Below are 27840 nucleotides of genomic sequence, written 5' to 3'. Positions count from 1 at the left end.
CCTGCCCCGATCTCTCTGTCTCCTTGTCTCCCCTGCTGGAACTGGGATACGGTCAGGGGAGCCGGCGGGCGGCCCCTCAACGTCCAAGAGTAGCCTAAATCTAAGTGTTCAGAAGGACTTTTGTTCAAGTTTATGTTGCAGTTCTATCTTTCTTGTGGGTTTGTGAAGGGGTTAGTTTTTCCTTTTAAAACTTTAGTTTTGGAGCTGTAGCTTGGCCTTACCATTTCTGATCATTGCTCCTTTAGAATTTTCCGGAGTATAATCTGAATGTATAAACTTCACCTTCCTGTCCTTTCACCCCCATACTCTTGGCTCCTGCTTATTTAATGCAATCGGCCACCTTGTCCTCTGCTCTGATAGGCAAGGAGAAGATCTTGGAGGCTTATGGAAAGGTCTATTCCAACGCCTCGCTGCACCTTCGTCCAGCTGATGCGAACGCCATGCTCGCAGCCATTAACCAAAGGCTTTGGCGGGAAATAGTGGACTTCTTTCCAGAACCTCTGCCGCACGGTCAGGCGAGCTTCAAGGCGGGCTGGCAGAAGCAAAGAAGGTGGCTGAAGACCTCATGGAGTGCACAGTGGCGCATGTAGACACCTCAGGCCGTGCCATCTGCATCGCCACGGTCATGGAAAGGACTGGCTGGCTACGTGCTACCTAATTCAACCCAGACATCCAGGAGTGCTTATTGGACCTTCCATTCGAGGGTTGCGACCTCTTTCATTCCACCACCGAAGAGGAACTTGATGATAACAGTTGTTCCCAGACTGCGAAATCTTAATCTATCCTCACGAAGTCCAAGCTCAAGACATAAAGCGAGACGCACCAGCGATCCGACAAGTGCCGGGCCTTTGGCTAGTTTCGGGGATACCAGGAACGACAGGCCAGGCAGCCGGACCGATCTCCAAGTCAACACCGCCGCAAACAGCACAAGACGGGGAACAAGGGCTTCTTTCAGTCCCCCTCCGAGGGGAAAAAGCCATGACATTCCCCTCCGGGTCCACGGGAGGGAGATGGCTTGCCCATTAACGCACAGTATTGGCACGTGAGGTTCGTGTACCCCTGGAACCTGTCGGTAGTTTGCACGTGATACCGCCTCCCGAAACCTCACTCCTCTCACAGATTGGGATATCAACTCTATTGGCAGAATCAAGCAGTGGAAGAAGTCCCAGCCACCCAGCGGGGCATGGGCTTCTACTCCAGAATTGTTACCATACACAAGAACCAGGATGGCCTGAGAGTTGTGTTGGACCTCTCCACCCTGAACCTTTCCCTTCTGCTTCGAAAGTTCAAGATGGTTACCCCAGCGCTTATTGCGGAGACACTGTGTATTGGAGATTGGATGTGCTCCCTGGATCTGAAGGACACTTACCTACACATCCCAATTTGGCAGCCTCATCGGTCCTTCCTGATGTTCAGGATCATGGGCTTTCATTTCCAATACAAGGTTTTAACATTTGGCCTCGATTCAGCCCCCTGGGTCTTTACTAGACTTATGAATGCAGTGGCAGCAGTTCTCAGGGCCACCATGTCTATCCATAGGTAGACAACTGGCTCATCGGGGCTAGATCCCCGGAGGCAGTCCATCACACCACCTCCGCCCTCATGTTTGTTTATTATTTGATATTGCGCACATAAATCCCAGGGGTAGCCGGGCAGAGCAGGTACAAGGTTACTTAAGCTTAGGTTGCATACAGAGGATAAGAAACATGTCAATACAGTGCTGTACGTGTCAATACAAACAGTTGAGGTAAGATCTAACATTTTACAGTGTTGAGATTACATATGTGCAAAAAGGTAGAAGGGTAAAAGCAAAATGGTCATAGAACCAGGTTCCAGGAGTGTCAAGGCCATTAGGTACAGTGATTAAATGCAAGTGCAGCGCTTCAAATTAGTTATCGTTGGACCAGAGCCAGTTTTTTACCTTGCATCTAAAACTAGAGTAAGGTAGGTTGGCTCTCAGTGCGATGGGCAGTGCATTCCAGGCCTGGGCCGCTCTAACAGGGAAGCTGGCTCCGCCCGGTTTGGATCGTCTGAATCTGGGGGTTTCTAGCAGGAAATGGTTGGAAGCCCTAGTGTGGTGGCTGGACGATTTTCTGGTCAGTCTGGCCGAGATGTAGGGGGGTGCTATGTTGTTGAGCCCTTTGTGGGTGAGAGATAGTGTTTTGAGAAGGACTCTGTCGCTGATTTTTTTTAACCAATGGTAGTCTTTCCTAATATTGGTAATATGTGCTCAGCAGGGTATGTCCAGGGCTGCTCGAAGAGCATTATTTGGAAGAATTTGCATTTTATTTAATAGTTTTATTAGCCCCTGCATAGAGGGCGTATAATAGTCCAGCTTTGACATTACTAAAGCATTAGCTAGCGTGATGCAGTTGGTTTTGGAGAGGTAAGGACTACAGGTCCTGATTAATTTAAAGGTGTACGCTCTAGAGGATGCCAGGGTATTAACCTGTTTTTTGAATGATAGGGTGGAATCAAGGTAAAAACCCAGTGTTTTCACCTCAGTTGCCACCTTGATTGTGTTGCCATCTATGTTGAAATTACGATAATTGGGACTACGTTTTTTTAGGTTGGAGTCGGAACCCAATATCAGTATCTCTGTTTTGTCGTCATTTAGGCAGAGGCCGTGGGAGGCCATCCAAGCCTGAATGAGGAGGTACATTTTGTTTACTAAAGCTGTGTCTTCGACAAAGTTGCCTGATAGAGGTATGAGAATCTGCGTATCGTCCGCGTAATTAGTATAGGTTACCCCTAATCTGTCAAGTTTGTCAAAGTGGCTTAGTAAAGATATTGTACATTGTCTGGGAGACACATGAGCCTTGTGGGACACCACAAGTGATATGGATTGGGTCTGCTGCGGCTACAGGGGAGAACACTCATCGTACGGTTAGCTAGGAAGGATTGTACCCATGCTATAGCTTCGCTTGAGAAGTGGGCGGCAGACGCTAGGTGGTTGCATAATACTGCATGACCCACCAGGTCAAAGGCCGCTGATAAGTCAAGGAGGAGGAGCATAGCTGTACTACCTTTTATCCTTCAACTCGTCGATTTGTGTCTTGAGGTCAATTAGGGCTCATGAATACGCTACACGAATTGGGATTCTCCATCAATCGCAAGAAGTCACAGCTGGGCCGACGCAGAGTCTAGCGTTCCTGGGCCTCATAGAGTATATGAGCTCTGATTGTTTTTCCACTCGGAGGACAAGATCACAGCCATCAAGAGGGCCACAAGTCCTTTTCTCAGCAGGGTTGACCTCAGCATGGTTGTACCAGCACCTCTTGAAGTAGCATGGCGGTATGTCTTCTGGCAGTGCCTTACACAAGGTTCAAAATTAGAAGATTACTGCTGCACTTCGCAGCCTCGTGGAGTCCGGGGTGGGGTTTCCAGGCGGAACCCGTCAGCATTCCTCCCTTTTTCCACCAGGACCTTGATTGGTGGAGCACGGACTGCAACATGAAGATTGGCAGACCTTTTCAACAATCAGCACTGCAAGTTACCATCACCACTGACTCTTCCTTGGAGGGCTGGGGATCTACCCTGGACAAACGCAGCGTCCATGGACTTTGGTCTCTTCAGGAACGAGAGGCCCATATCAACTGGCTGTAGCTGAAGGCCATCTGGCTGGCTCTCAAAGCCTTCCTGCCGCTCATCGGTGGCAAGATGATCCTCATTGAAACTGACAACTCCACCAGCATGTAATACATCAACAAGCAGGGTGGCACCAGGTGTCCTCTGTGCACCCTGGCGGTCAGCATGTGGGAATGGGCTCTGGTGAACGAAATACACTTGACGGCGATCCACCTCCCCGGGAGTCAAACTTGGAGGTGGACAGGCTCAGCAGGTTGTGTGCAGACAATTACGAATGGCAATTGAACGATATGGTACTTCAGGGGATCTTCGACAGATGGGGTCATCCACAGATGGATCTCTTTGCCACCTACCACAACAAGAAGTGCCCTCAGTTTGCATCCTGGCGGGGACAGGGCCTAGGCTCTCTAGGTGATGCGTTACAGATGCAGTGGAACAGCATGAACACATATGCCTTCCCTCCCACTCCCCTGGTACACAGGGTGATCTGCAAGACAGGGGAGTCCTGGCACTTCAGTATCATTCTGGTAGCTCCTTGGTGGCCGTCGAGTCCATGGTTCCCTGGGATGCTCAGCCTGTCGGACCAGCCTGCACTGCACCTTCCATTGGGACCAGCTCATTTACTGTCGCAGCAGGGGGAACGGTCATCCACCCCGCGCCGCAGAGGTTAGCCCTCAGTGTGGTTCCTGAACAGGTCACATTAAAGCATCTGCATCTTTCGCAGGGTAACCTAGACATCGTACAGGGTGCTAGGAGCAATGCTATTAGGAGCCAGTACAAAAGCAAGTAGACTACGTTTTGCCACTGGGCAGTGTTTAAGGAGGTTGATCATCTAACTTGAACATTGGACAATGAACTATCCTCCTCTGCACACCTCGCACACTCGGGGGGAGCAAATACACATGATGCACCGATCTGGCGGCCATCGGAGCCTACTGGAACTTGGAGGAGGATGTTTTCTCATCCTCCAACCCGGTGGTTAAGACAGTTGGCCGGCCTCACCAGGCTCTACCCGCCTATCAAGAAGCCACACCCCATGTGGGACGTCAGCATAGTGGTGCGCCTTGGCGCATAAACCCTTTGAGCCAATGGCGTCCGTGTATATCAGGCTAGTCACCATTAAGACAGCTGTCTTGGTGGGGCTTACATCTGCATGCCAGGTCAGCGAAATTCAAGCCCTGGTGGCTTCAGAGCCTTAGACTCCCTGTCATAGGGACAAGGAGGTCTTCTGACCGCATGCCGCATTCTTTCCTAAAGTAGTCTCTTCGTTCCACCTAAATGAGGAGATTGTGCTACCGACTTTCTTTGTGGACCATAAGGATGATGCTCAGAGGGTAAAGCACTGTCTAGATGTTAAGCGTGCTCTAAAATTCTACCTGGACAGATTTTCCACAAATCTGAGGTTCTGTCACCTTCTGCGGGTCAAAGCCAAGATATCCGGCTTTTAAGGCCTCCATAGCAAGGTGGATGGTATCGGCCATTAAGGAGGCCTATGAGGGGCAACACAAACCACTTCCGGCAAATATGCATGCCCACGCTATCGGAGCCAAGGCCATGGCAGTCGCGTTCCAGAGGCACGTTCTGTGGGAGGTCATCAGCAGGGCGGCCACTTGGGCCACTCCTTTAGCCTTCTGCAAGCACTACTGTTTGGATGCCGGCTGCAGGTCTGACGCGGCATTCGGCGGGCAGTATTAAAGAACTTATTTTGGGTCACCTCTCCACCCTGGGGCTAAATTCAGTTGTAATCACCCATACAGTATGGAGGAATGGGGACGGGACGTAGGAGTAATTATAAGTTACTCACTGTGATGACTAACATACTCCTAGTCCCCTTTCCTCCATACGTCCCACCATCCTCCCCCTAGTAAAACTGGTGTCATTAGGCAATGATAATATTGTCGACCTGTCAATGGGGACTGAGGAGTGGTGCTGTGGGCGGAGTGCATGCTCTCAGGACCGCGCCTATAAATTTAAAGGGGAAGATATTTTCTGGTGAAAAAGGTTCCATCTCCCATCCCTAGCGATGGATGCCCATATAGTATGGAGGAAAGGGGACTATGGACTAGAAGTACGTTAGTTACTACGTTGAGTAACTTATTTTCTGCCTCATCAGAGAGACTGCGGTTCTGGTCATGAACAACACCACCACAACCATGTTTTATCTGAACAAGCAGGGTGACATCCCCCTCCTCCTGTGCATGGAGGTGGTGGTAATCCAGGAATGGGCCCTTACGGAAGGGATTTGTATTTCCTCATTCCATCTCCTGGGGGACAGATGCGTAAGCGGACCAGCTCGGCCGCATTGGGTTTAACATCTACTAGTTGGAGTTTCACATCAACTCCATGTTGCCCCTGTTCAGAGATGGGTTTCCTCATCTGGATTTATTTGAGTCTCCCCTGAATTCCAAGTGCCCCCGGTTTGCCTCTTGGGCGGGCCGGCATCAGGGGGTCTCTGGGGTACGGTGCGGTTGTAGGTGCTATGAGTTTCCTCCTCCAGCGGACCCTCTGCAAGTTCCATGCGTAGGTGGGCTGCAGCCTCATTCTGATTGCCCCGCACTGGCCGTTTAGGTCATGGTTCTCGGATTCACTACAGTTGTGCTCACAGGGACTGGCCTGTCACTGATCCCCAGCAGGGGCTTCCTGAGGCAGCAGGGCGGGGCTGTGGAGCACCCTGGCCAGGCTTGCCCTAGGGGCCTGTTTCCTGACCAGTTGAGAGTCCACCATGCTTAGTTTGGAGGGCAACTGGAACATCCTTCAGGAGGCCGTCTGCAAGGGCTCAGTACAAGAGTAAATTGTCAAGGTTTTGCCACTGGGCGCGCAACAAGGGGCTTTATCTTCTTACCTGCTCCCTGATCGACGTGCTGGCTTTTCCCACACATCTGGCTCGTTCTGGCATTCAGGTCGATACCTGCCAGACCTTTCTGGCGACTGTTGCGGCGTACAAGAATTCCCCAGAGCACTTTTTCAGCAGCCAACCCAGTGGGGAAGGCCTACCTCAAGGTGTTGTCCACGTCATTCAGTCTGGGGCCTTAATGTGTTTCTTGCGGCCTTGCAGCTGAAGCCCTTCTAGCCGATGGCCTCTTTGGACATTAGGCTGGTGACCCTGAAGACAGTATTGCTGGTGGCACTAAATTAGGCACGCAGGGGCAGCGAGCTGCAGGCTTTGTCATCATCTGAGCCTTTCACCATGTTTCATAATGACTTGGTCATCTTATGCACTCATTCAAACTTTTTGCCCAAGGTGGTCACTACATTCCCTTTGGCTGCCAAAAGGGCTTTGCATTCCTTGTACTTCAAGAGAGTCCCAGTTCTACCTCTGACAAAATCCTTCAGGAAGTCTGAGGCATTTCATCACGTTGTCGGGCATGTCACCAGGCACCCAGGCTTCCAAGGCTTCTATCTCCAGTGGGATGGTCCTGGCCACTCCGGAGGCGTATACAGCCATGGACAAACCAGTTCCTGAGGGGATTTACCCCCATGCTGTTAGAGATCAGGCCATGGCTGGTGCGTTTCAGAGACCTGCTTCCCAGGATGTCTTCACCAGAGCGGCTACTTGGGCCACTCCATCGGCGTTCTGTAAGCACTATTCCCTGCGTACCAGCTCCAGGCGAGATGCAGAGTTCGCTCATGCGGTTCTGAAGCACCTTATTGCCTCGTCCTAGATATGAGGCAGGTTGTCGCTGCTCCACCCTATTTTGTTCAGTGGAATCACCCATAAGGATGGAGGAGACGGGACTAATGAGTAATTCAAGTTACTCACTTTAGTGACTAGAGTACTCCTAGTCCTTTGTCACCTTTCCTCCATACGTCCCACCCACCTTCCACCGCTTGAATGCCAGGGGTTAAAATATTCAGAATTGCCAGGTATTAAAATGTCAGATGTGTTTAAAAAAGGGACTGAGGTGCGGCGCCGCAGGGTGGGGCTTTGGGGGGATCCTAAGCCTGGGGCCACGCCCCCGGACATGGACTAAATTTAAAGGGGAAGCTCAATTTTTCGTAGCCTATGGTTCTGGTGCAGTCTCTATATTGGGGGCACCCACAAGGACAGAGGAAATGAAACTAAGGACCAGGAGTACTCTAGTCGCTACAGTGAGTAACTTTAATTTTTAAACTATTCGTGATTCTTTGAACTCCTCCACAGCGCTCCTTAGTTCTAAAGCTAGGTTGAAACTACATTAAAAAAACAAATGCAAATACCCTCTTTAGGTGTGCCAGGTGTGTAGTCCATGGCTAGGGCCTACAGCGTTTTCATTCCTCATTGTACAAATAACCCTGGCACACCATCGTACCTGCCTCCCTTTTAAATTTGATTGAGGTGTACGTTTGTTCATTCATGGAAATTATGGTGTGACTCTCTCGGCTTCTCCTCTGCATTAGTCACACTCACTGGTCTCTTTTTGATCTGCCACTCTGTAGACTCATTGTGTGTGTTCTTTTATATTATGTTCATCTTTTATATTATTGATTATTTCCATATGTTGTATTTTTCTTGAACTACCACGTCTGGCCTGGTTTGTGATGCATAAAACCTCAAAAATAAAAATACAGAAATGTTCAATTTCCTCTAATGGGCATCAATTGATAAAGATGGTATGCTTCAGTATATGGATGTTAACCCGAGAAACACGCTGCCTGTTTGTGCTTCAAAATACGAATTTTCTCTTTGTATTCTAATTTTAGATATACCAATATATACAAAGTCGTTTTTATCGATCGCCAGAGGTGCTGCTTGGAATGCCTTATGATCTTGCAATTGACATGTGGTCCCTTGGATGTATATTAGTTGAAATGCACACAGGTGAACCACTATTTAGTGGCGCCAATGAGGTATGTAAATCATTTGTCATCATTTTCATTGTTAAGCATTTGGCCACCCAGTGGAAAACACTTGTGTGCAGGTGCGTTATAAATGCCATATCGTATCATAAATGCCATAATCATAAACCTGCTACTCCGAAGTCTTACCTTTTTCCTATAACCAATGTTTTGGAGACCGGTTTATTGTAGCATTACAGCAAAGGCTGTATGCAGCCCAATGCTGCTCATTAGTGCAAGCAGTTATGCAATCATGCCCCTAGTCCTTTGTCGACGAGTTCCTTCTCCGCCCCCAAAAAAGCACTGGTTGGGCTCCCAGGGCAAGTCGGCCTGATACATTCAGTGCCTAGACGGGCCCAGCAGCAGATTATAACCCTCTGGCAGATGTCGGCTTGATGGCTTATCCCTCTGCAAATACCCTTTTTGATTCTTAAACCAAGAAAAAAGTACCACATTGTCGCTTGTAACCCAGAGCCGCTATCAAGACTGCCTATGTGCCGCACTTAAAGCCAACCTCCAATGTGAGAAATTGTAATGATCTTTTTGTTGGTCCTGATGCACTGCCCCCTGTCTTCCTGATTGAAATGGAGGGAAATGCATTTGGTTTTACTTATCACTGCCCTCTAAGTGGCCAGAAATGCTTTATCATGACATTCTCCTGCATGATCCCGAATCATAGCCATGAGAATCCAGCTCTTCAATTCTATTGATTTTATTTTGCAAGATTAACTTGTTTTAAAATCACACGCCTCCTAAAATGGGTTTTGAAATGTCCAGTATTGCTTAAAACCCCCTAAAAATGTCCAAATTGTATACTTTAGGATTGGCCTTTGCTTAGTAATGTTTCGTTCAAAACTGAATGTTCCCCTATAACGAAAAGGAAGACAAATCGCACCCATTTACAGGCAACGCTTTGTGGCAACATTGTGAATCATGATGATGTGTCTGGATTTACCTGTTATGATGCATGCAATAAAACCAGAATCCAATAGTTAGGCCAAATTACTAGAAACATTTGGTAAAACAGTAAAATAACTATGTTCATAAAGGAAGTTGATTCACAATTTGTATTAATTTATTTTTGGGGTCAAATTAATCACGAGAATTTGCTCCAGCCCATGGGACTGGATTGGACCCCTATTTGCCCAACAATCTCCATATTTTAGATGCTGTATTGCCACACTGTCCCTCAAGCCTTCTGTAATAATCAAGCAGTGCTTTTTTTTCTCTTCCTGACCGGACTCCTCACTGCTAGCCGGGCTCTTTTATCTGTTTTACCTCTTTATTTACGTTTTTCGAAGGGATTGTGTCCTTCGATGTATTCCTTATCTTAGATATCTGTTTCCAGCTTTGCTGGCCTTGGAAATTTTTTCTCTCTAGAGGGCGCTGCGCGTTGACATCCGCCGAGTCGATGTCCCTCGACAGCCACCGTGTCGACGTCATCCTGCCTATAAAGGCCGCGTGCAGCGTCCGTTGCTCAGTTCTGTTTTTCCGCGCTTACTCGGTGCCTCAGAATATCGTTGCTCAGTTTCGTAGATATTATTCCATTTTCCTCGAGATATTCGATCCATACTCTATGGCTTCCTCGTCTGAACTGACGACTCCTCGGTCCGGTTTTAAAAAAAGCCGAGACTGTGGAAAAAAGATGTCGCTAACGGACCCTCACAGGGTCTGTCTGTGGTGATTGGGAGCTGAACATCATTGTTCGGAGTGTGAGGACTGTATGTCCATGGCAGCTAAAGCCCTGAAGGAGCGTAGGGGGAAGCTGGAAAAAGGTAAGACTTCTAAAGCTTCTTCTTCCTCGACGAAGTCGAGACATTTGTTTCCTCGTCACCATTCGCGCTCCAGGTCTCGAAGCGGGTCCCATCACTCGTCGAGATCGAAGCACTCGAAAAGGAGACGCCGAAGATCCCCTTCTTTGTCCTCCTCTTCCTCTGTTTCACCTAAGAGAATCCCTTGCCCCACGAAACATAGTTCCCGGGCTGAATGGGAGGAATTCTGAAAAAATATGATGAGCGTCTTCGAGAAAGCGGCCTCGACCCCCTCGAAGACTGCCGAGAGCGATGCTCTGGTCGAAAGACCCAAAGGTCCAAAACGCCCCGAGTCGCAGCACCCGGCGAAGGAAGCTTCTCGAGCGCGTCACGAACCCTCGAGTAAAGCAAAGACGTTGAATCCTTCTTCGAAGGTTCCGCCGAGGTCGGTGTCTTCGACGTCGTTGTCGAAGGGACCTTCGACACACGGGTCTGTCGACTCGACGCCATCCTCAACACCGGCGTCGACGCCAAGGAAAGTCACGGTTGCGGCGCACCCAGTGGCTATTCCCAGGTCTTCGATGTCATCGAGATTGTCGAGATCCACGAGCAGAATTCCAATTTTATCGAGGACCTCGAGGCCTCCACCTTTGTTTTCGACGCCACTTTCGAAGCCTTCGATGTCGGCGTCATCGACGTTTTCGAGGCCCATTACGACAAGTTTGGCACCCTCTGCCTTGGAGATGGGTTTCACACCTTTTGTGAGCTCAGACCAATTCAGAACAATGTCTTCAATTATGGAAGAGGGAGAACTGTCTGATCAGGAAGAGCCATTTGAGTTGCAGGGATCTGCAACCCCAGTTCAAGAGGAGTTATCCTCAGAGGAACACAGATTAAAGGAACTCCATGATTCCTTACATGAGGCAAGTGGTTTAGACACTTCCCCAGAGGTGGAGTTCGCTAGGCCAGACCTGGGGGAGCATGCTGAAACCTCTTATAGAGCCTTAATGGCCAGGATTACAGAATTTATGGGGTGGTCAACACCTTCACCGGCTTTCCAACACGATGAACTCACGGATATTCTTGATAAAGGTCCACAGGAGGATCCTGTAGTACCTTTTCATAAAGCTCTGCAAAGAAAAATAATGACGAACTGGGAAACCCCAGATGTCGTCCCGGCAGTAAATAAAAAATTGTCTGCTAAATACAGGGTATCTTCTGCAGACCTTGAGTTTTTGTCCAAACACCCATCCCCAGAAAGTCTGGTGGTACAGGCAGCATCTTCGACTGACATCAAGACTGCTTACCCTACCGTCCCACAGGACAGGGACGATAAGAAATACGATGCTATGGCTAAGAAAGTCTTTTTGGCATGTAGCATGGCGTTAAAATCTATTAATGCTACTTGCACCCTTGCTAGATTTAGCCATACACTTTGGGAGTGTGCTTCTACAGCGGCTGACTGCATCCCGGAGGGAGAAGAAAGGGAGGCGTTACTAAATATCATAAGGGACGGTGAAGACGCTATGTGCGAAGCCCTCCAGACGGGCATTGACTCGGCTGACAGTATCAGCAGAGCAATGGCAGCAAGTACAACAACCAGGAGATTTGCTTGTTTGAAAAAGTCTGGTTTTGCCCCAGATGTGCAAGCCAGACTCTTGAACATGCCATTTGATGGCTCTTCTTTGTTTGGGAAAAAGGTGGAAGACAGTTTAGAAAAACTGCAAACATCAAAGGCAGCAGCAAAATCCCTAGGCGCTGCAATCCGTCAGACACCTTTTCGTCCCGAGAGGCAAGTCTTTTCGCTTATACTCCGCATTCAGAAGAGGTAGAGGACGACCGGCTCAAAGGGGACAAAGCACTACCCGAGGTGGACGGGGTAGATATTCAAAAGCCGCAGCAACAGCAGGTGCCTCTTTACCATCGGCATCTGCATCAGCCGCCCCTAAACCACTCTGAGGACTTCCCTCACAAGACACCTGTAGGAGGCAGGTTAACTCAACATCTGGCGGAATGGCAGGCTATCACGTCAGATGCTTGGGCATTGGAGACAGTTGCACAAGGTTACTGCCTGCCTCTCCTACGCATACCTCAGAGTCATCCACCGGGGATCGGCTCTCAAAAAGCTCCAAATCCGCTCCTCTTGCAGGAAATTTTAGACCTGCTAGAGAAAGGTGCCATAGAACCGGTACCTGTAGCGGAGAGGAACAAGGGCTGGTACTCCCCTTACTTTCTCATACCAAAGAAGGACGGAGGACTGAGACCCATCTTGGACTTGCGGGAATTGAACAAATTCCTCAGGAAAGACAAATTCAAGATGGTTAACTCTCTCTCAGATCCTTCAGGCCCTTCAGTTCCAGGACTGGTTGGTATCTCTGGACCTTCAGGACGCTTATTTCCATGTGCCAATCCATCTCAAACACAGGAAATACCGGAGGTTCGCAATTGGCAACTCTCATTATCAATTTCAAGTTCTGCCATTTGGGCTGACCTCCGCCCCGAGGGTCTTCACCAAGTTAATGTGGGTAGTGGCTGCAGGTCTAAGGGGGGAAGGGATTCACGTCTACCCCTACCTGGACGATTGGTTGATCAGAGCTGTATCTTCGGAACAAGCTCAGATCCAGCTAGATCATGTTTGCCACTCCCTTCACAGACTGGGCTTCTCCCTCAATTTAAAGAAGTCACAAATGATACCAACGCAGAGACTCCAGTTCATCGGAGCGATCCTGGACACTTCCCTGGGAAAAGCCTCGCCACCAGAGGTGAGGGCTCAAGATATTCTACAGATGGTCACCAAGTTTCAAAATGCCCAACGTCTCCCAGCCTTCGACTTTTTGAGGTTGCTAGGCCTCATGGCATCCTGCATTTTCCTAGTGCCAGAGGCTCGCCTGAGAATGAGATCTCTCCAGTGGGCACTGAGAACTCAGTGGTCACAATTCTCAGGGAAAATGACAGATCTTCAGGTTCCCGACAGGGTGGCCCGAGACCTTCAGTGGTGGGCCTGTCAGGAGAACATCTTGAAAGGAGAACTGTTTTGGCAACCATGGCCGGAGATAACAGTAGTCACAGACGCCTCACTGACGGGGTGGGGAGCCCATGCCAACGACTTGACCATCAGCGGTCGTTGGTCTCCAGAGTCCAGACTACACATCAACCTGTTAGAGCTGAGGGCCATCAGACTTGCGCTGAAGGCTTTTCTGCCATCTGTACAAGGAAAGAATGTCCTGATAATGACGGACAACACAGTGGCCATGCATTACCTCAACAAAAGAGGAGGCGTAGGATCACTACCACTGTGCAGAGAGGCGATGCAGCTCTGGTTTTGGGCAATCCAAGAAGGAATCTCTATCGGCAGTTCACCTAGCCGGAGAGAAGAACTTGACAGCGGACGCTCTGAGCAGGCAGAGCACAGTCTCCCACGAGTGGGAACTAGCTCAGGAAGTCCTTCAAGAGATCTTCGCCCTTTGGGGAACCCCTCAGGTGGATCTGTTCGTCACCAGTGTCAACAGGAAGTGTGATCTGTTCTGCTCAAGGGAATTTCCCCCGAGAGGAGCTCTGGGAGACGCGTTCATAGTGGACTGGGAGTTTCCACTCCTGTACGCGTTTCTACCAGTCCCTGTCATTCCTCAAATGATCAGGAGGTTGAGAAGATTCCGGAAAACTATGATCCTAATTGCTCCAGATTGGGCCAGGAGAACGTGGTACCCGGACCTTCTAGACTTGTCCATCTGCCCTCCAATTCGACTTCCACTCAGAGAATCTGCTCTCACAGAAGGGAGGTCAGGTTCTCCATCCAGACATCAAAACCCTCAACCTTCACGCTTGGCTTCTGAAAGGCTGAGGTACAAGGATTGGGACCTCCCTGATGACGTTATGGAGGTGTTGTTTCGGCAAGAAGGCCAGCAACAAAATCTTTATACCGCTGCCATTGGAACAGATTTTGCAGCTGGTGTACTGAAAAGAATATCGATCCCTTTTCATGTGGTACATCAATGGTTTTGTCCTTCCTACTTTATTTCGCGAATTCAGGCCTTCAAGTTGGCACCATCAAAGGCTATCTCGCAGCGCTATCCATCTTTAAGCGCACTGCGGAAGAACCATCCTATTTCAAGTTACCCTTGGTAATACAGTTTCTAAAGGGGTTAACTAACGTTTATCCCCCAAGACCATTCCAGGTTTCCCTATGGGATTTAAATTTAGTACTAACTTTCCTGATGGGCACACCTTTCGAACCACTCCACTCTTGTTCGTTAAGGTTTCTTACCCTTAAAACTTTTTTATTAGTAGCACTTACATCTGCTAGAAGGGTGAGCGAGTTACAAGCTCTTTCTTGTAAACCCCCTCATACAATCTTTCACAAAGACAAAGTTGTTCTGCAAGTGAAGCCTAATTTCCTCCCAAAGGTGGTTTCTGAATTTCATATCACACAGAAAATTACCCTTCCTTCTTTCTATCCTCCTCCCCATCCGGGGAAAGAGGAAGAGAGGTTACAAAGGCTGGACCCAAGAAGGGCTTTAAGTTTTTACATTAGTAGATTGGCTAGGATAAGACAAGCAGACCAGCTGTTTGTAGGCTACGCAGATCACAAGCTGGGGCTACCGATAACTAAGCAGACCATTTCCAGATGGATTATTTTAGCCATTTTGGAATGTTATAAACTGGCAGGAAAAGAACCCCCTCAAAATCTTAGGGCTCATTCGACCAGAGGTATCGCAGCTTCATCGGCCCTCAAAAGAGGTGTGCCGGTTCGAGACATATGTGCGGCTGCCACATGGTCGTCCGTCCATACCTTTACACGGTTTTACAACTTGGATTCCTCCTCCAGTCAGGAAACTAGGTTTGGAAGGGCAGTATTGCACTCTATTCACCAATAAGAGGAAGCATGAAGTCAGTACTCCCACCTCCAATAACAGAATACTGCTATGGGAGCCTATTTAAGATCAGGAATACGTCGGAGGACACAATCCCTTCGAAGAACAAGTTACTTCTTAGCTTGTAACATTCTTTCGATGGGATGTTTCTCCGACTTATTCCTTATCGACACTCCCATCCATCCCCGCAGTACTACTTCCCTTGTTGTTGCAGCTTACGCTCCTTCAGGGTGATTAGTCTAGTCCAGAAAGAATTATTGTGGGCTACAAAATGGAACTGAGCAACGGACGCTGCGCGCGGCCTTTATAGGCAGGATGACGTCGATACGGCGGCTGTCGAGGGACATCGACTCGGCGGCCGTCGACGCGCAGCGCCCTCTAGAGAGAAAACATTTCCGAGGCCAGCAAAGCTGGAAAGAGATATCTAAGATAAGGAATATGTCGGAGGAACATCCCATCGAAAGAACGTTACAAGGTAAGAAGTAACTTGTTCTTCTCTTCGTTTTTCTCTTTGTACTCGTGTGTGGGGGAGCTCTTTCTCTGCTCATTACTGAATTTTATGCTTTTCAGTCCTGCAATGTGCCTGTTAAAGGCTTTCAACCTTTTGTCTAGAATGTTTTGGGATGAATCGTGCATGGAAACCTGGTTAACATTGACCCTCCTCAGCCTGCTCTCTTGTTAAGGCTTTGCCACTAGGATCATTTCTACCTGATGCCTTCGCAAACCAAGGATTGTGTATTCTAGATACATTAGTATTTGTACATTAATATGACAACCTATACCTCACTCAGGTCTGTTTTTTATTTTTTTATTTTTTTTCCTCTGCACTGCTCTACTTATCCCTTTGTGATGCTAACCCTGGGACCCACACGGTTATGTAATTAAGTTCTTCTGTACCTCTGGTGAGAGACTTTAAAAGGGCTAGTAGGTTCCCATGCAAATGGGCTTTATGCGTGTGTTTTTCTGATTCTGTAGCAAGTCCTCGGAAAAAAGGGTTGAAACAGAAAAGGCTGTTGCCAAGAGCAGTTGGGATTGTTTTCTACCTCACATTAGGTCAGGGTTATTATATGATATGATTGTTTATTTATATAGCGCCTATGCACAATGTGTTTCAAAGCGCTTCAAGGCAAGGGAGGGATCAAGGGAAAATACAATAACATTCTTACAGGCCATGAATAGTAAGGATGTGCAATTAACTATTGTACTCAGCCTGACGATATTTCAGATAGTGCAAGAGCTAAGGTATAGATAAGGAAGGGAGGGGGAGAGTGGGAAGGAAATGGAAACAGACAGGCGACTACCGCACTAGGCCTGACGACGTTTCTGGTAGAGCCGGAGTAAAACCAGAGGTGAGGGAGAGCGGTGCAGAAAGGTACGGGAGGAACAAAACAAGCAACTATCATACTAGGCCTGATGACATTTCAGATAGTGCTGGAGGGGTTGTGGGGAGGTAAAAAACAGTAAGGGGAGGAGACAGACGAGGTTCCTATCATACTAGGTGCAGGGACAATTCTGATAAGAGGAAGTGCATAGAAGAAAGTAAGGGGAGAAGCTAGGAAAAGGGAGAAGGGAAAGGAGGAGAGAACAGAGTTAGCAGTCAAGAGTGGAAAAACAAGAGGTGAGAGTGAATACAATTGCAGAAGTCGGTAGTAACACATAATGTTGCAAGCCAGGATACAAGATGAAGATGCGCTACCCCAGACCTTGAGGGCCGTAATATTAGTTTCATTTGATAATCTTGTGGCTCCTTAGAGATGCTCCATGAGAGCCTTTATGGGAGGGTCTATATGGGGGGGCAAGGGGAGCTTTTGGGAGTCAGATCCACGGCCTTCCCCACTTGTCAGTGAAGCACATTAAAATTGCAGGCACGATGGGTGACCTGTGCTATTTTGAACTCCTAAGCAGACTTCAAACCACTGCATGATTTGCAGCTGCTGATATTTTGCGACAGATATTCATCAGTGTTCTCTTCAAAAACTGCAAGGAATCTGTTCTGAGTCTAACTTTGGGTTGTTCTTCACCAATCCTTTGGCTTTGTAACTAGAAACACATTTCTGGACAGAGCTGACTGGACCGTGCACTCATCAATGAGGTTCTCTTCTGTTGTGCCTCTGGCTGCTTCCACTTCGTCCCTGTTCCTTTTCCATCACTGAGCTCATACCCAAAGGGGGTACCGTTCTACCCAGCCCATGTTTTCCAGTCAAATTGCCTTTCATAGGTTTTTTGCCCCGAGTCCTGGCAGGTAGGTCTTTGCATCATACTGCACTGCATTTCCAACATGCTGTCCTAGCGGTTGCTTAGTTGGAACAGCCCTTTTTGTCCCAGAAAAAAGAAAGACATTGGGGTAGGGCTGGTACATCATAGAAAAGTAGCCTGCTATCAATCCAGCAGGCAGAATAGATTGATATTAGAAGCTTTGCTGTGGAGTAAACAAACCTCTTAATCTGTTTCTCCTACATTTTTAAGCAAGTAAGAGCAGCTGGTTGGTTGCATTTGCAGAAAAATGTATCAACGTTATGTGCTGTGACTCCAACTGGCCAGTGCAGGTATGGCTCTGGTTGTGACCAATCTGAACCTCTGAAAGCAGTTTGATGATTTGCCAGATAATAAACGTGCTGTTTTCAGGCCCATCTTTACAAAATAGAAATAAGTCACCATTGTCTACCTGACTGGTGCCGTAAACTAGATTGACACCACAACCAGAGGGATTAATCTCATTGATGCCAGAAAATGGATTTAACCACCACCTAAAACTGAACTCCCTGATCTAGTCTTGCAGTTGGGGATTATACAATGATGGCAATATGCTTCATGGTTTATGTGAATAAATCCACATGTTATTAGTATGTAAAACATTTTATTGTAATAAACTCACTGCCTCCCATCAAAACTGATTTCCTATCTATTGTATGTTATTTTGTAATAAAATTAGCATTGTTCTTTCCTGTATATAAATAAATAAAATGGAAATGTAGAGCGCTTTCTGCAAAGGTGAAATGCATTTTGAGTTGCTTGTAAAGTGTAAAAGTATCTTTTTTTTCAAAGTGAGTTCACACTGTAATCATTGATTTCTGTGACAACAGATAGAATGTAAATAGGCCACCATTTTACTACAGGATTCACTTTCCTGATGGTCCACTTGACAGAATAGATGTCTCTGAAATGTGCCCTTGCAGCAGGCTTGCGTATCTTACCTGAGGTGGTATTGTGGGAATGACTGTCACTCTTCTGGAGAAGGGGACTAATGGTGCATCCCCTAGAACATATAAATGCATTAGCCTGCCAAAAGGTCAGGGAATATCTGAAGGGCTGCTTTTTAGTGTGGTTTTTTTCATGTCTCTATGTATGGATGGACCCCATTCCAACTCTGCATACTCCCAACTCCCCTCTGACGCAGCCCGCTGTTCCTGCCAGTGTTCTGATACTCCACAGGAAAGTACGTAAAACAAAGTAAGGTTGTCTTCAAGCATTGGGCTGCCCATGCACTGCAGCTTCCTACAGCTCCACGTAAAAACTCGATAAAGGCTGAATTCCGCACCATAATTACTGTCCCGGAGTGTGTGAGGCACTCATTTGCCTCATTAGTGAAATACTAATCAAAAAAGGAAGCACATGGTGCTCGGCACTCTGCTGGGGTATCATCCTGGTTCATGCTTTCCACCAGAGAAAATAAATTGCAGACTAGATCAAGAATGCTTGCACATTTCTCACCTAACTTATTGTATGGTGAGGATCCAGATCCTCCAGCCACCCTCCCTAAATTACAGTGCTCGATTGTGCACACTGCCAAGAATAACAATCAGGAAATCCCTGCCAGTCAGCTTCAACCTTGCCACTGGCTTCATAACCAGATTCCACTGCAGCTCCCTTCCTCTTCTCCTGAGAAGTAAATTAGTAATTGAACCCCCCTAATCTTTTGCCCAGGGCCCACTTCAAGAGGCGCTTAGGGGAATAAATAAAGCAAGAGTTCCCGTGTGTTGCGGCAACCTGCCCAATGCGAAAATCCTTGCAAGTAAAAAATACAAAAATCTAGACTTTCGTCCAGAATCGGGTTCCCCGCGGCCCATCGGGGAGTGAAAGAAGTATCCCTATCTGAGGCTCAATCATTTAGGGGGGAAGTGTGGAAGAAAAATAAATTGTCCCTTTCTTATGGGCCGAATGATGCAACCAGCCCTGTGCCACAGCTTGGGGCATTGGAGTTTGCCTGTGTGTGGAAAACTGAGGACCCATCGCCTACTCTAGACTGGAAAATAAGTGGAACCAATTAAGATTTCTGCAGCCCTGGCTCTTGAGGAAAAAACCTGTAAAATTCAATAGAAAACTGGGGTTGCCTTGGCCTCATGGGAGGGATCCTAGTTTTAGCCCCTCCAGCCCTTAGGACACCACTAGCATCAGAAGTAAAAAGCAATGTGTCACAACAACCCTGCATTTATAGGCTATTGATTAAAACAAGTGTCGCCTGCACTGCAACTCCCTCTTATGTCGGTTTCCTAATGGGAAAAGAAGCCCCAGCCTTCTGGCCTTGTACAGTGCTAAGTAAGGGTTTTAAGTAAATACTTTCTCCCTCCGTGCTCCCAAGAGGAAGCCTGGATGTATTGAACCGTAGATTGAGCAGAACGAAGCTGCATTTCCAGTCCAGTCAGCCTCCGCAAACCCAGAACTCAAGCTAGTGTCATCAGCACCAATAAGGCAGCAGTCAATGGATGCAGACATATTTATTGTTCCAATCTATACAGTTTAATTCTATAACCCCCTTCTGGAATGTATGAAAGTTATCCATGAAAGTACAATGTTATTTATCCTACAGGTGCTTTCAATATATTGATTTAATGTTGCTGAAACCTGTTTTTGCTTGATAAAGTCATAACTTTGCCCAACTTTACTAAAACCTTAATTCGAATATACCCGAAAAGGGATTTTAAAACCAGCTCGCTACTTGATTGCAGCAGTAATTATTGCTTCGAATGGATTGTGTCCTCCCACGTATTCCTCATCTTGGATATATCCTTACCTTCAGCTTTGTTTCGAAAAAAAAGTTTCTCTCCACCCGAGGCTGCAGCGTCTATATCCCTCAGCGGCATCCGTCGAGCGCCAACATCATCAGCTGTATAAAAGACTCGAGCGCGCGCGTTGGCCTCAGCTCCGTTAGCTTTGCTTCGGATTGAATAAAACAGTGCTTCAGTACGGACGAAAATGTCGTCTTCATCTAATCCTTCCACACCGAAGGATTCAAGAAATGCTAGAAATTTGGGAGAAAGATGTCGCTGACTGATCCCCACCTGAATTGCCTCTGGTGTCTCGGTTCCGACCACCGTATAGACTAGTGCGGTTCCTGTCAGTCGATGACCCATAAGGCCTTAAAGGAACGGAGAGGTAAACTGGCGGTAGGGGAGGAGTCCTCAAAGTTTTCCTCAAGAGGGAGAAAAGACTCAGCTGAGTCTTCATCAAAAGTCACAAAAAATCTAGGTTGAGGAGGAGATCCAGGAAGTCCTTCTTCCTCAAAACAAAAAAGGCGAAGAAAAGACACTGGTCTCCCTCTTCCTCAACGTTGTCTCAGGAAATCATAACATGTCAGTCAAAACATGATTTCCCAAGAAAGTTGTAAGCGTTCAGAACATCTATGCTAAAGATTTTTGAGAATGCGGTGCTAGCCCACATTCTACGAATGTTTCTAATGGATTGTGTCCTCTGACGTAATCCTCCTTAGATATTCTGCTTTGCAACGCTCAAACCTTTCCCATGACGAGGTGTCTTGTTCACTGGCGTTGATGGGGCATTGAGTGGTCATCTGTGTCCGAACCTGACATTGAGGCAGGTACAAATGGCGTGCTTGGTACCCCATGACCTCGGTTCCTTTTTCTTCATGCCCAGCATGCTACCCCAGAACTTTGCATCAAAGAAATCCTTTAACAGTTTTCTTCAAAAATTCTATCGTTTTTGTAGACTGTCAGGTCTACTCTGAAACCCTCTTGTTTACAAATGTGTTGTGATTGTGGAGTAGAAATGTTGCTCACTGATCCCCAACTGAGTTTCTGTGGTGCCTCAGTACCGACCACATCGTGGCAGATTGCGGCTTGTTTCAGGTTATGACACCAAGCCTTAAAGGAGGGAGTCTCCAAAGTGGCGAGAGGTTGTTCATCTTCGAAGTGTCGTACGACACAACCGAAGATCCGATGATAAAAGCTCAGTGGCCAATAAATCATCCTGAGAGAAAACAATTGATTAAACACTGTAAGAGATCCCACTCTAGGAGTGACTCCCGTCTTTCTTCTTCCATGTCAAAGAAGAGCAGGAGAAAGCATTAGTCGACGGACTCATTCCCAGAGACTGGTACGGTTCCCATCTAAATCCACCTCGAGGTAGAAGTGGGAAGAGTTTCTCATCAAGATGATGCAGTTCTTGCCCGACAAGGCCGGCAGGCACTCATCTCACAAACCACTTTGTACGCCAGAGACCAGTGAAATTCTCGATCCAACTGTCCATTCCATTGGCGGCAAATGTGTTTTTTGACGTTCCATCGAAGGCAGTCGAGGATCCCTCGAGTAGATTCATTCAAATCTACTAGGGATTGTATGTCCTCTTTTCAGGACATCTTTGATGAGGATGACAAGCCGGTTCCTTCCAGGTTGAATCCAATCAGCCTTCCTTGACATCCTGAGGGTTTCAAGACGATAAAGTTATCTTGGCTTCAGCCCTGCACGACACGAGTGGCTTGGACATCTCTCCTGAGGTGTAATTTTCACAGGGAGATGCTTGAGCCCATGCAAATGTGGCATATGGGAGAATGATGGATAAAGTGACGGATGCTTTAGATTGGGGTCATCGACCTGGCGACAGCGGAATGTGACTTGAATGACATATTAAACAAGAGCAGAACTGTTGAACGTGTCCTTCCGCTACATAATGCCATAAATCCCCTCATGGAGCTCTGGAAGACTCCCTACTCTGGGCCAGCAGTTTTCAAAGATTTTGCTATAGACAAGCAATATCTGTCTCAGAATTTCCCTACCCAGGCACCCGGCACATGAGTCTGGTGGTGCAGGCTACGACTGTGGATAATAAGTCAAGTTTGTATCCATCTTTAGCCCTTGACGCGGGTAACGAGCATTACACTTTGACAGAAAAGGTTTTCACCTCTGGCAGTATGGCACATGAAGCAGCCAATGCTTCATGTGCGGTGTCAAAATAGTCGCTCTTTTTTTGTCGGGAGGTGCATAGCAGCAAATTCTGTCATGCAACCATTTGCCTGGCTCCGTCTGGGTTTATGCAGCACTTCCAAGAAAAGCTGCTTGACCAGCCCTTTGACGGCTCACATCTTTTTGGCCAAAATGCAGATGACAGCCTTCATACATTGCCGCAAGCTTGGACTCCTGCCAAGTCCTTAGGTGCAGCAATAAGGCTTGCCCACTCAATCGATGGGCAAGCCTTTTCGCTGTTATGAATTATGGACAGAATGGCAAACAGCCCACCATCAGTCAAACCCAAGGTCTGACGTTCCTCTCAACCTTCCAGAAGTAGAAGAGATGTGACAGACTACTTCTCAGTTTGTCCTCTCCAGTGCGTCTCCTCCCACAAAACCTCCTTTAATGATTTCTGCCACACCACGCAGGCAGCGCAATGTTTGTCACACCATTCACAAGAATGGTGCGCCGTTACTTCGTACGCATTGGCGGTTCAGGTAGTCTCCCAAGGGCACTGCCTCCCATTTCTAAAGCCCCCTCTGACCAGATCACCACCTGGTCCAGACCCACTATTCATACAAAAGGTGTCCTCTCTTCTGGAGAAGGGCGCCATAGAGATGGTACCTATACAGGAATGAAGCAGGGGGTGGTTCTACCACTAGTTGGTCCCAAAGAAAGACTGACGTCTGCTACCCATCTTGGACCTGAGGTGCTTGAACAAGTTCCTCAGGAAAGACAAATTCAAGATGGGAACACTCTTGCCGAATCTCAAGGCACTAGAACCTCCAGGTTGTGGTCATTAGACAGGACACTTACTTCCATGTGCTGATGCATCAAAGCACAAAGTACCGCAGGTTCGTCATAAGCAACAGAACAGTTTCAAGTTCTGCCTTCCGGGCTTCCCGCCGCCCAAGGATCTTCACCAAGCTGTTGGCGGTAGTGTCAGCCAGTCTCAGGAAAATGGAGTGGTGTGGGGGTGGAAGTTTCACATCTTTCCCTACCTGGATGATTGGTTAATCAGAGCACGGTCCCCGAATCAAGCTCTGGATCACTTCAATCGCACATTCCAACTCCTCCACAAGCTGGGCTTTTCCCTCAATTGACCAAAGTATATGTTATCACCACCTCAAACTCTCCAATTCATCAGAGCGGTCCTGGATTCTCCCTCTGGCAAGGCTTACCCTCCCCAGGAGAGGGCCTTGCTCATCCTGCAGATGGTCACCATTTTCCAGAACAGCCCAATACCTGTCAGCCCTGGAATTTCTATGGTTGCTTGGCCTCATGGCTTCCTACATTTTCCTAGCGCCAGAGTCCCGACTGATATTGCTCCAGTGGGCCCTCAGATCTCAGTGATCGTAGTTCACTGGCAGTTTTACGGACTTGATTCCAGTAACACGCAGAGTCACTCAGGTCTCCTGTGGTGGACTTGAACAGAGAACGTGATGGTGGGAGAACCGTTTTGGCAACCGTGGCCAGAGGTGACCGTAGTGGCAGACAAGTCTCTGAAAGGCTGGGACGCTCACCTGAACGAGGTGAAAGTGGGTTGTGGTCCCTGGCAGAGACAAAACTTCACATGAATCCGGTTAGAGCTGACAGCAATAGACTGGCCCTGATGGCCTTTTTGCCCTCCATACAGTGGGAAGACTGTCATGATCATAATGGGCAACACATGGGCATGCACTAAATCAACGAGAGGTGGTGTAGGGTTACTCCCCCTTTGCAGAGAGGCTATGTAGCTCTGGTTCTGGGGGTTGCAGAACAGGTTCTCCCTGTCGGCAGTTCACGTCGCCCAGGAGAATACCCTGAGCAGGCAGGACCCTGCTGGAAGTTATTCTAAAGATTTTCGCCCTTTGGGGAACCGCTCAAGTAGATCTGTTTTCCCCCAGTGTTAACACGAAGTGAAAACTTTTCTGCTCCAGGGAATTTCTCCAAAGCAGAGCACTGGGAGACACTTTTGTGGTTCTCCTGTATGTGTCCTGCTGACTCCCGTCATCCTTCAAGTGATTAGAAGGTTGAAGAGATGCAGAGCAACCATGATCCTGATTGCACCAGAATGGGCCTGGGAGGTGTTGGTACCCATACCTTCTGGATATGGCTATTTGTCCTCTACATGGGCTTCCCCGGAGACCAGACCTTTTCTCTCAGGAGAGTGGGCTGGTTCTTCACGCGAGAGTACACCGCTCGGTCTGCACGCCTGGCTTTTGCAGGGCTAAAATAAACTGCTTGCGACCTTCAGGAAGACATGATGGATGTTTTGCTTTTGGCCAGAAGGCCAGTAATGAAGTGTGTATACCTCTGCCTTTGGAAGAAATTCTCCAACTGGTGCAGAGCACAGGATTTGGATCCTTTTGTGACACCTCGTGTGTTGTGCTTCCTTCATCTGTCAAGACAGGGACTTCAGGTCGCCACCATCGATGGCTATTGAGTGGCGCATTCTATTTTCGTGCTCCTGTCAGAACAATGGTCGTAATTCTGGATCCCCTTGGTGGTGCAACACTTTCCCTCCGACGCCCTTCATGGAACATTCAAGAAATTTAAAATTTACTTTTCTCATGGCTTCCCCATTTGAGCCATTACATAATATTTTGGAAGACAGCCTTTTTGGTCCCCATTTCCTCAGCTTAGAGAGTAAACTAATTGCAGGTCCTGTCCTGTAAACCACTTTTTAGTCTTTTCAATGACGAGGTGACTCTTAGAATGTGCCCCTAGTTTCCTTCAGTAGGACATATGAGTTTCACCTGTCGCAGACAATCTGTCTGCCAGCTTTCTATTCACCTCCTCATCCATCCAAGGAGGTAGAAGGGCTCCGTAGACTTGACCCCAAGATGGCTCTGCATCTCGACAGCACCAGGAAAATCCAGTTCAGGCTGGAAGACCAGCTGTTCATTGGAAATGCATTGCCCGGTTAAGGAATAACAAAGCAAATCATCTATTGATGGATATTAATTTGCGTGTCTGAGTGGTACACCACAGCGGGTAAGCATATCCCTGAAGGCTTCAGAACACATCACTAGAGGTGTGGTAGCTACCTCTACTCAACAAAGAGGGCTACCATTAAATTATGTCAGGCAGCAACATGGTCTTCATGCATGTTTGCAAAACACTACTGCCAAGGCACAGCGTCCGCAAATGAGTCTTGTTTAGGCAGGGCAGTCCTCTAAGTGGTGATATCGCCATGGAATTCACTCCTTTCCTTTTCCGTAATGCTGTTATCCTCCGTTTTCCTGCATGCTGTATGGGGGAAGGAACCTGAGCCTTTTGCACAGCAGAAATCTCACTGCCCCTTTCAATTTGAATTTATGTGCAAGTAGGCCCGAGGATGGGCCTGACCGTGCACGCTGACCCCGCCAACCTCTGTCCTTTTTTTCATCGCAACAGGAACCGACCTAACACTGCAGCTTATTTTTTCAGTTGCTGCACACTTCCTCTTCTGCATTTCGTGCACAAAGTTAGTTAATCTTTTACTGCCTCCCTGGTCCCCTGGCACATGTCATGTTTGCCTGGATTTGATCTGTTCACATTGTTTGGCACTACTTTCCCTCACGTCGAATTCCCATTTGCTCTGTCTGGAGTGTTTGGAGCCTGGCCATAGATGGGATGCGTGCGCGTCGTGCAACGCTTTGACCCTGAGATTGTTTAAGAACAGACTTGTGAGGTGGAGGGAGATTTTCTCCAGGTTCCTTCCGGACCATTTGAAGTAATTTTTTCGTTGCAAGCCTTGTGAAAAGTTAAGTGAAGCTTTGTATTCGAAGGCACCCCAGAAAGGGGACTCCTTTACTAGGATTTCTGACTGGGAGGGGTTGTAAAGATCCTGGTACTAGGCCTGAGGGTCACGCAGCTACCAGTGCCTGCACCAAGGGGGGCCGGGGGCGTGCATGGATCCTACCAGACATAGTAACAGGGGGAACAGGAGCTTTGTCACTGGATGGTCGTCGGACGGGCCACTAGGCCCTCTACCTTGCGTGAAGGCAGACAGTGCGCCGTTGCGCACGACTACCAGCTCCTCAGCAGAGGGTATACCGCCTACTGGAACCAGTTCTGGGGACCAAAGGAGAACTAGTACTTGTACCGAGGGTCCATTAAGGCCTACTTCGAAGAGTGATACTCCTGGGACCGCGTCCTGATTCCGACAAGAGCAAGGGGACAGAATTTCAGCTATGCAGGAATCGACCTGCCATATTCTGTTAAGTCATCCCCTTCGGAGAGAGCTGCAGAGGCAGTGAAGCATTCAGCTGGCAAACCTACTGCTCCTGCGACAAGTGAGTCATTGGTAAGGGAAGAGTGATCAGGTGGTGAAGCCCCCTGGGGCTCCCCCTATGCCATGCCGTCTAACATTGTGATGCTGGAAATGCCTTATGGAGGGACAGGGCCTCCTGTCGTCGTCCTAACGCTTGTGTGTTTTCTGCCACTGAGGAGCCACTGGGACCTCTGGCAGTGTAACTTTACTTTCGAGGGGATTGGGTCCTCTGACGTATTCCATATCTGACTGTAATCACCACAGCTGTGCTGCTTCGGAAAATCTTTCTGCGTCGATGACGTCGATACGCCGCCCTCGAGGACCTCCTCCTCCGACGGCCGACGTCACTGGATGTTATAAGTAGGACGCACAACGCCCGTAGCCTCAGTTCCATTTTTTCCGCAAACGTGTTCGCTTCGGAGATCCCGGGCGCGACTCGACTCCTTGAAGTTTCTGTTCTTTCGGTTCTTCGAACCTGTTTGTGAAGTTATCCTTTGATGTCTACCTCGTCTTCCACCCCGTGTCCGGGCTTTAAGAAGTGTGGGGACTGTGGGTCCAAGATGTCGGTGACAGACTTGCACGACGCCTGCCTCTGGTGCCTCGGGGAGGCCCATGACACGGATAATTGTGTCGACTGCCGGTCGCTTACGTCCAAAGCCTTGCGGGAGCGCAAGAAGAAACTTTTGGTAGGTAAGGTGTCTAAGCCACGGAAGTCGAGGTCTGCGGGGCTTTCGCCGGACGATTAGAGGGGCGACTCTCCGCATCGTCGCCGGAACTCCAGTGGGTCTCGGTCACTCCTCTGCCTCTTCGAGGCACTCCCGGAAGCGCCATCATCGGTCGCCTTCCCCGTCCTCATCCGAGGAGTCCGCCCGTCGGCGAGTCGCTTATCCCACCAAGCATGCGACGCCAGAGGAATGGGCTTCCTTCGGTAAGAAAATGCTAGCGATTCTCGAATCGCAGGGCACTTGTCCGTCCGCGCCTCTGAGTGGGGTCGGTCATGATCAGTCGAGAGACACCGCTCGTACGCCTTCGGGCTCGGGTGGTCGGCATGATTCGCGGGAAAGGTCCCGCTCGAACAAGGGGAATCGTTCTCGTCATGCCCGTTCCAGGTCCCGGTCCTTGACGCGCTCGGGACCATGTGCACCTGTGGTGTCTTCGAGGAAGACGTTGACGCCTGTGGCGCCGCGGTCGTCGACGGACTCTTTTGAGGCTCCGCCTCCAAAGAAGTTGGCGCCCAGGCTGTCGAGGGAGACGCTCGGGGCTCCGCCCTCGAGGCCTGTGTCAATGCCGTCGGTGCCGCGTTCGGCATCAACGCCGATTCACTCGACGCCTTTCGAGGCCATTTCGACGGGGGTACCCTGGGGCACGGTGGAACCCCCTATAAAGGCTTTGGCCAA

The 27840-nt window shown here is 48.4% G+C and overlaps 1 protein-coding gene across 4 annotated transcripts in view; it reads left to right on the top strand.

Moving 5' to 3' along the window:
- DYRK1A (dual specificity tyrosine phosphorylation regulated kinase 1A) overlaps positions 1 to 27840 on the top strand; it is a 1390196-nt gene that overhangs the window by 1039880 nt on the left and 322476 nt on the right. For all 4 annotated transcript variants that reach the window (XM_069636083.1, XM_069636082.1, XM_069636084.1 and 1 more), the window contains one exon: positions 8269 to 8415. In XM_069636083.1, the coding sequence (XP_069492184.1) occupies positions 8269 to 8415 (147 nt within the window). The remainder of the gene's footprint in view (positions 1 to 8268; positions 8416 to 27840) is intronic.

This window comes from Ambystoma mexicanum, chromosome 7p (assembly GCF_040938575.1).
Source record: "Ambystoma mexicanum isolate Mex_15411 chromosome 7p, UKY_AmexF1_1, whole genome shotgun sequence".
NCBI lineage: Eukaryota > Metazoa > Chordata > Amphibia > Caudata > Ambystomatidae > Ambystoma > Ambystoma mexicanum.
This window is presented reverse-complemented; position numbering and strand designations above follow the sequence as displayed.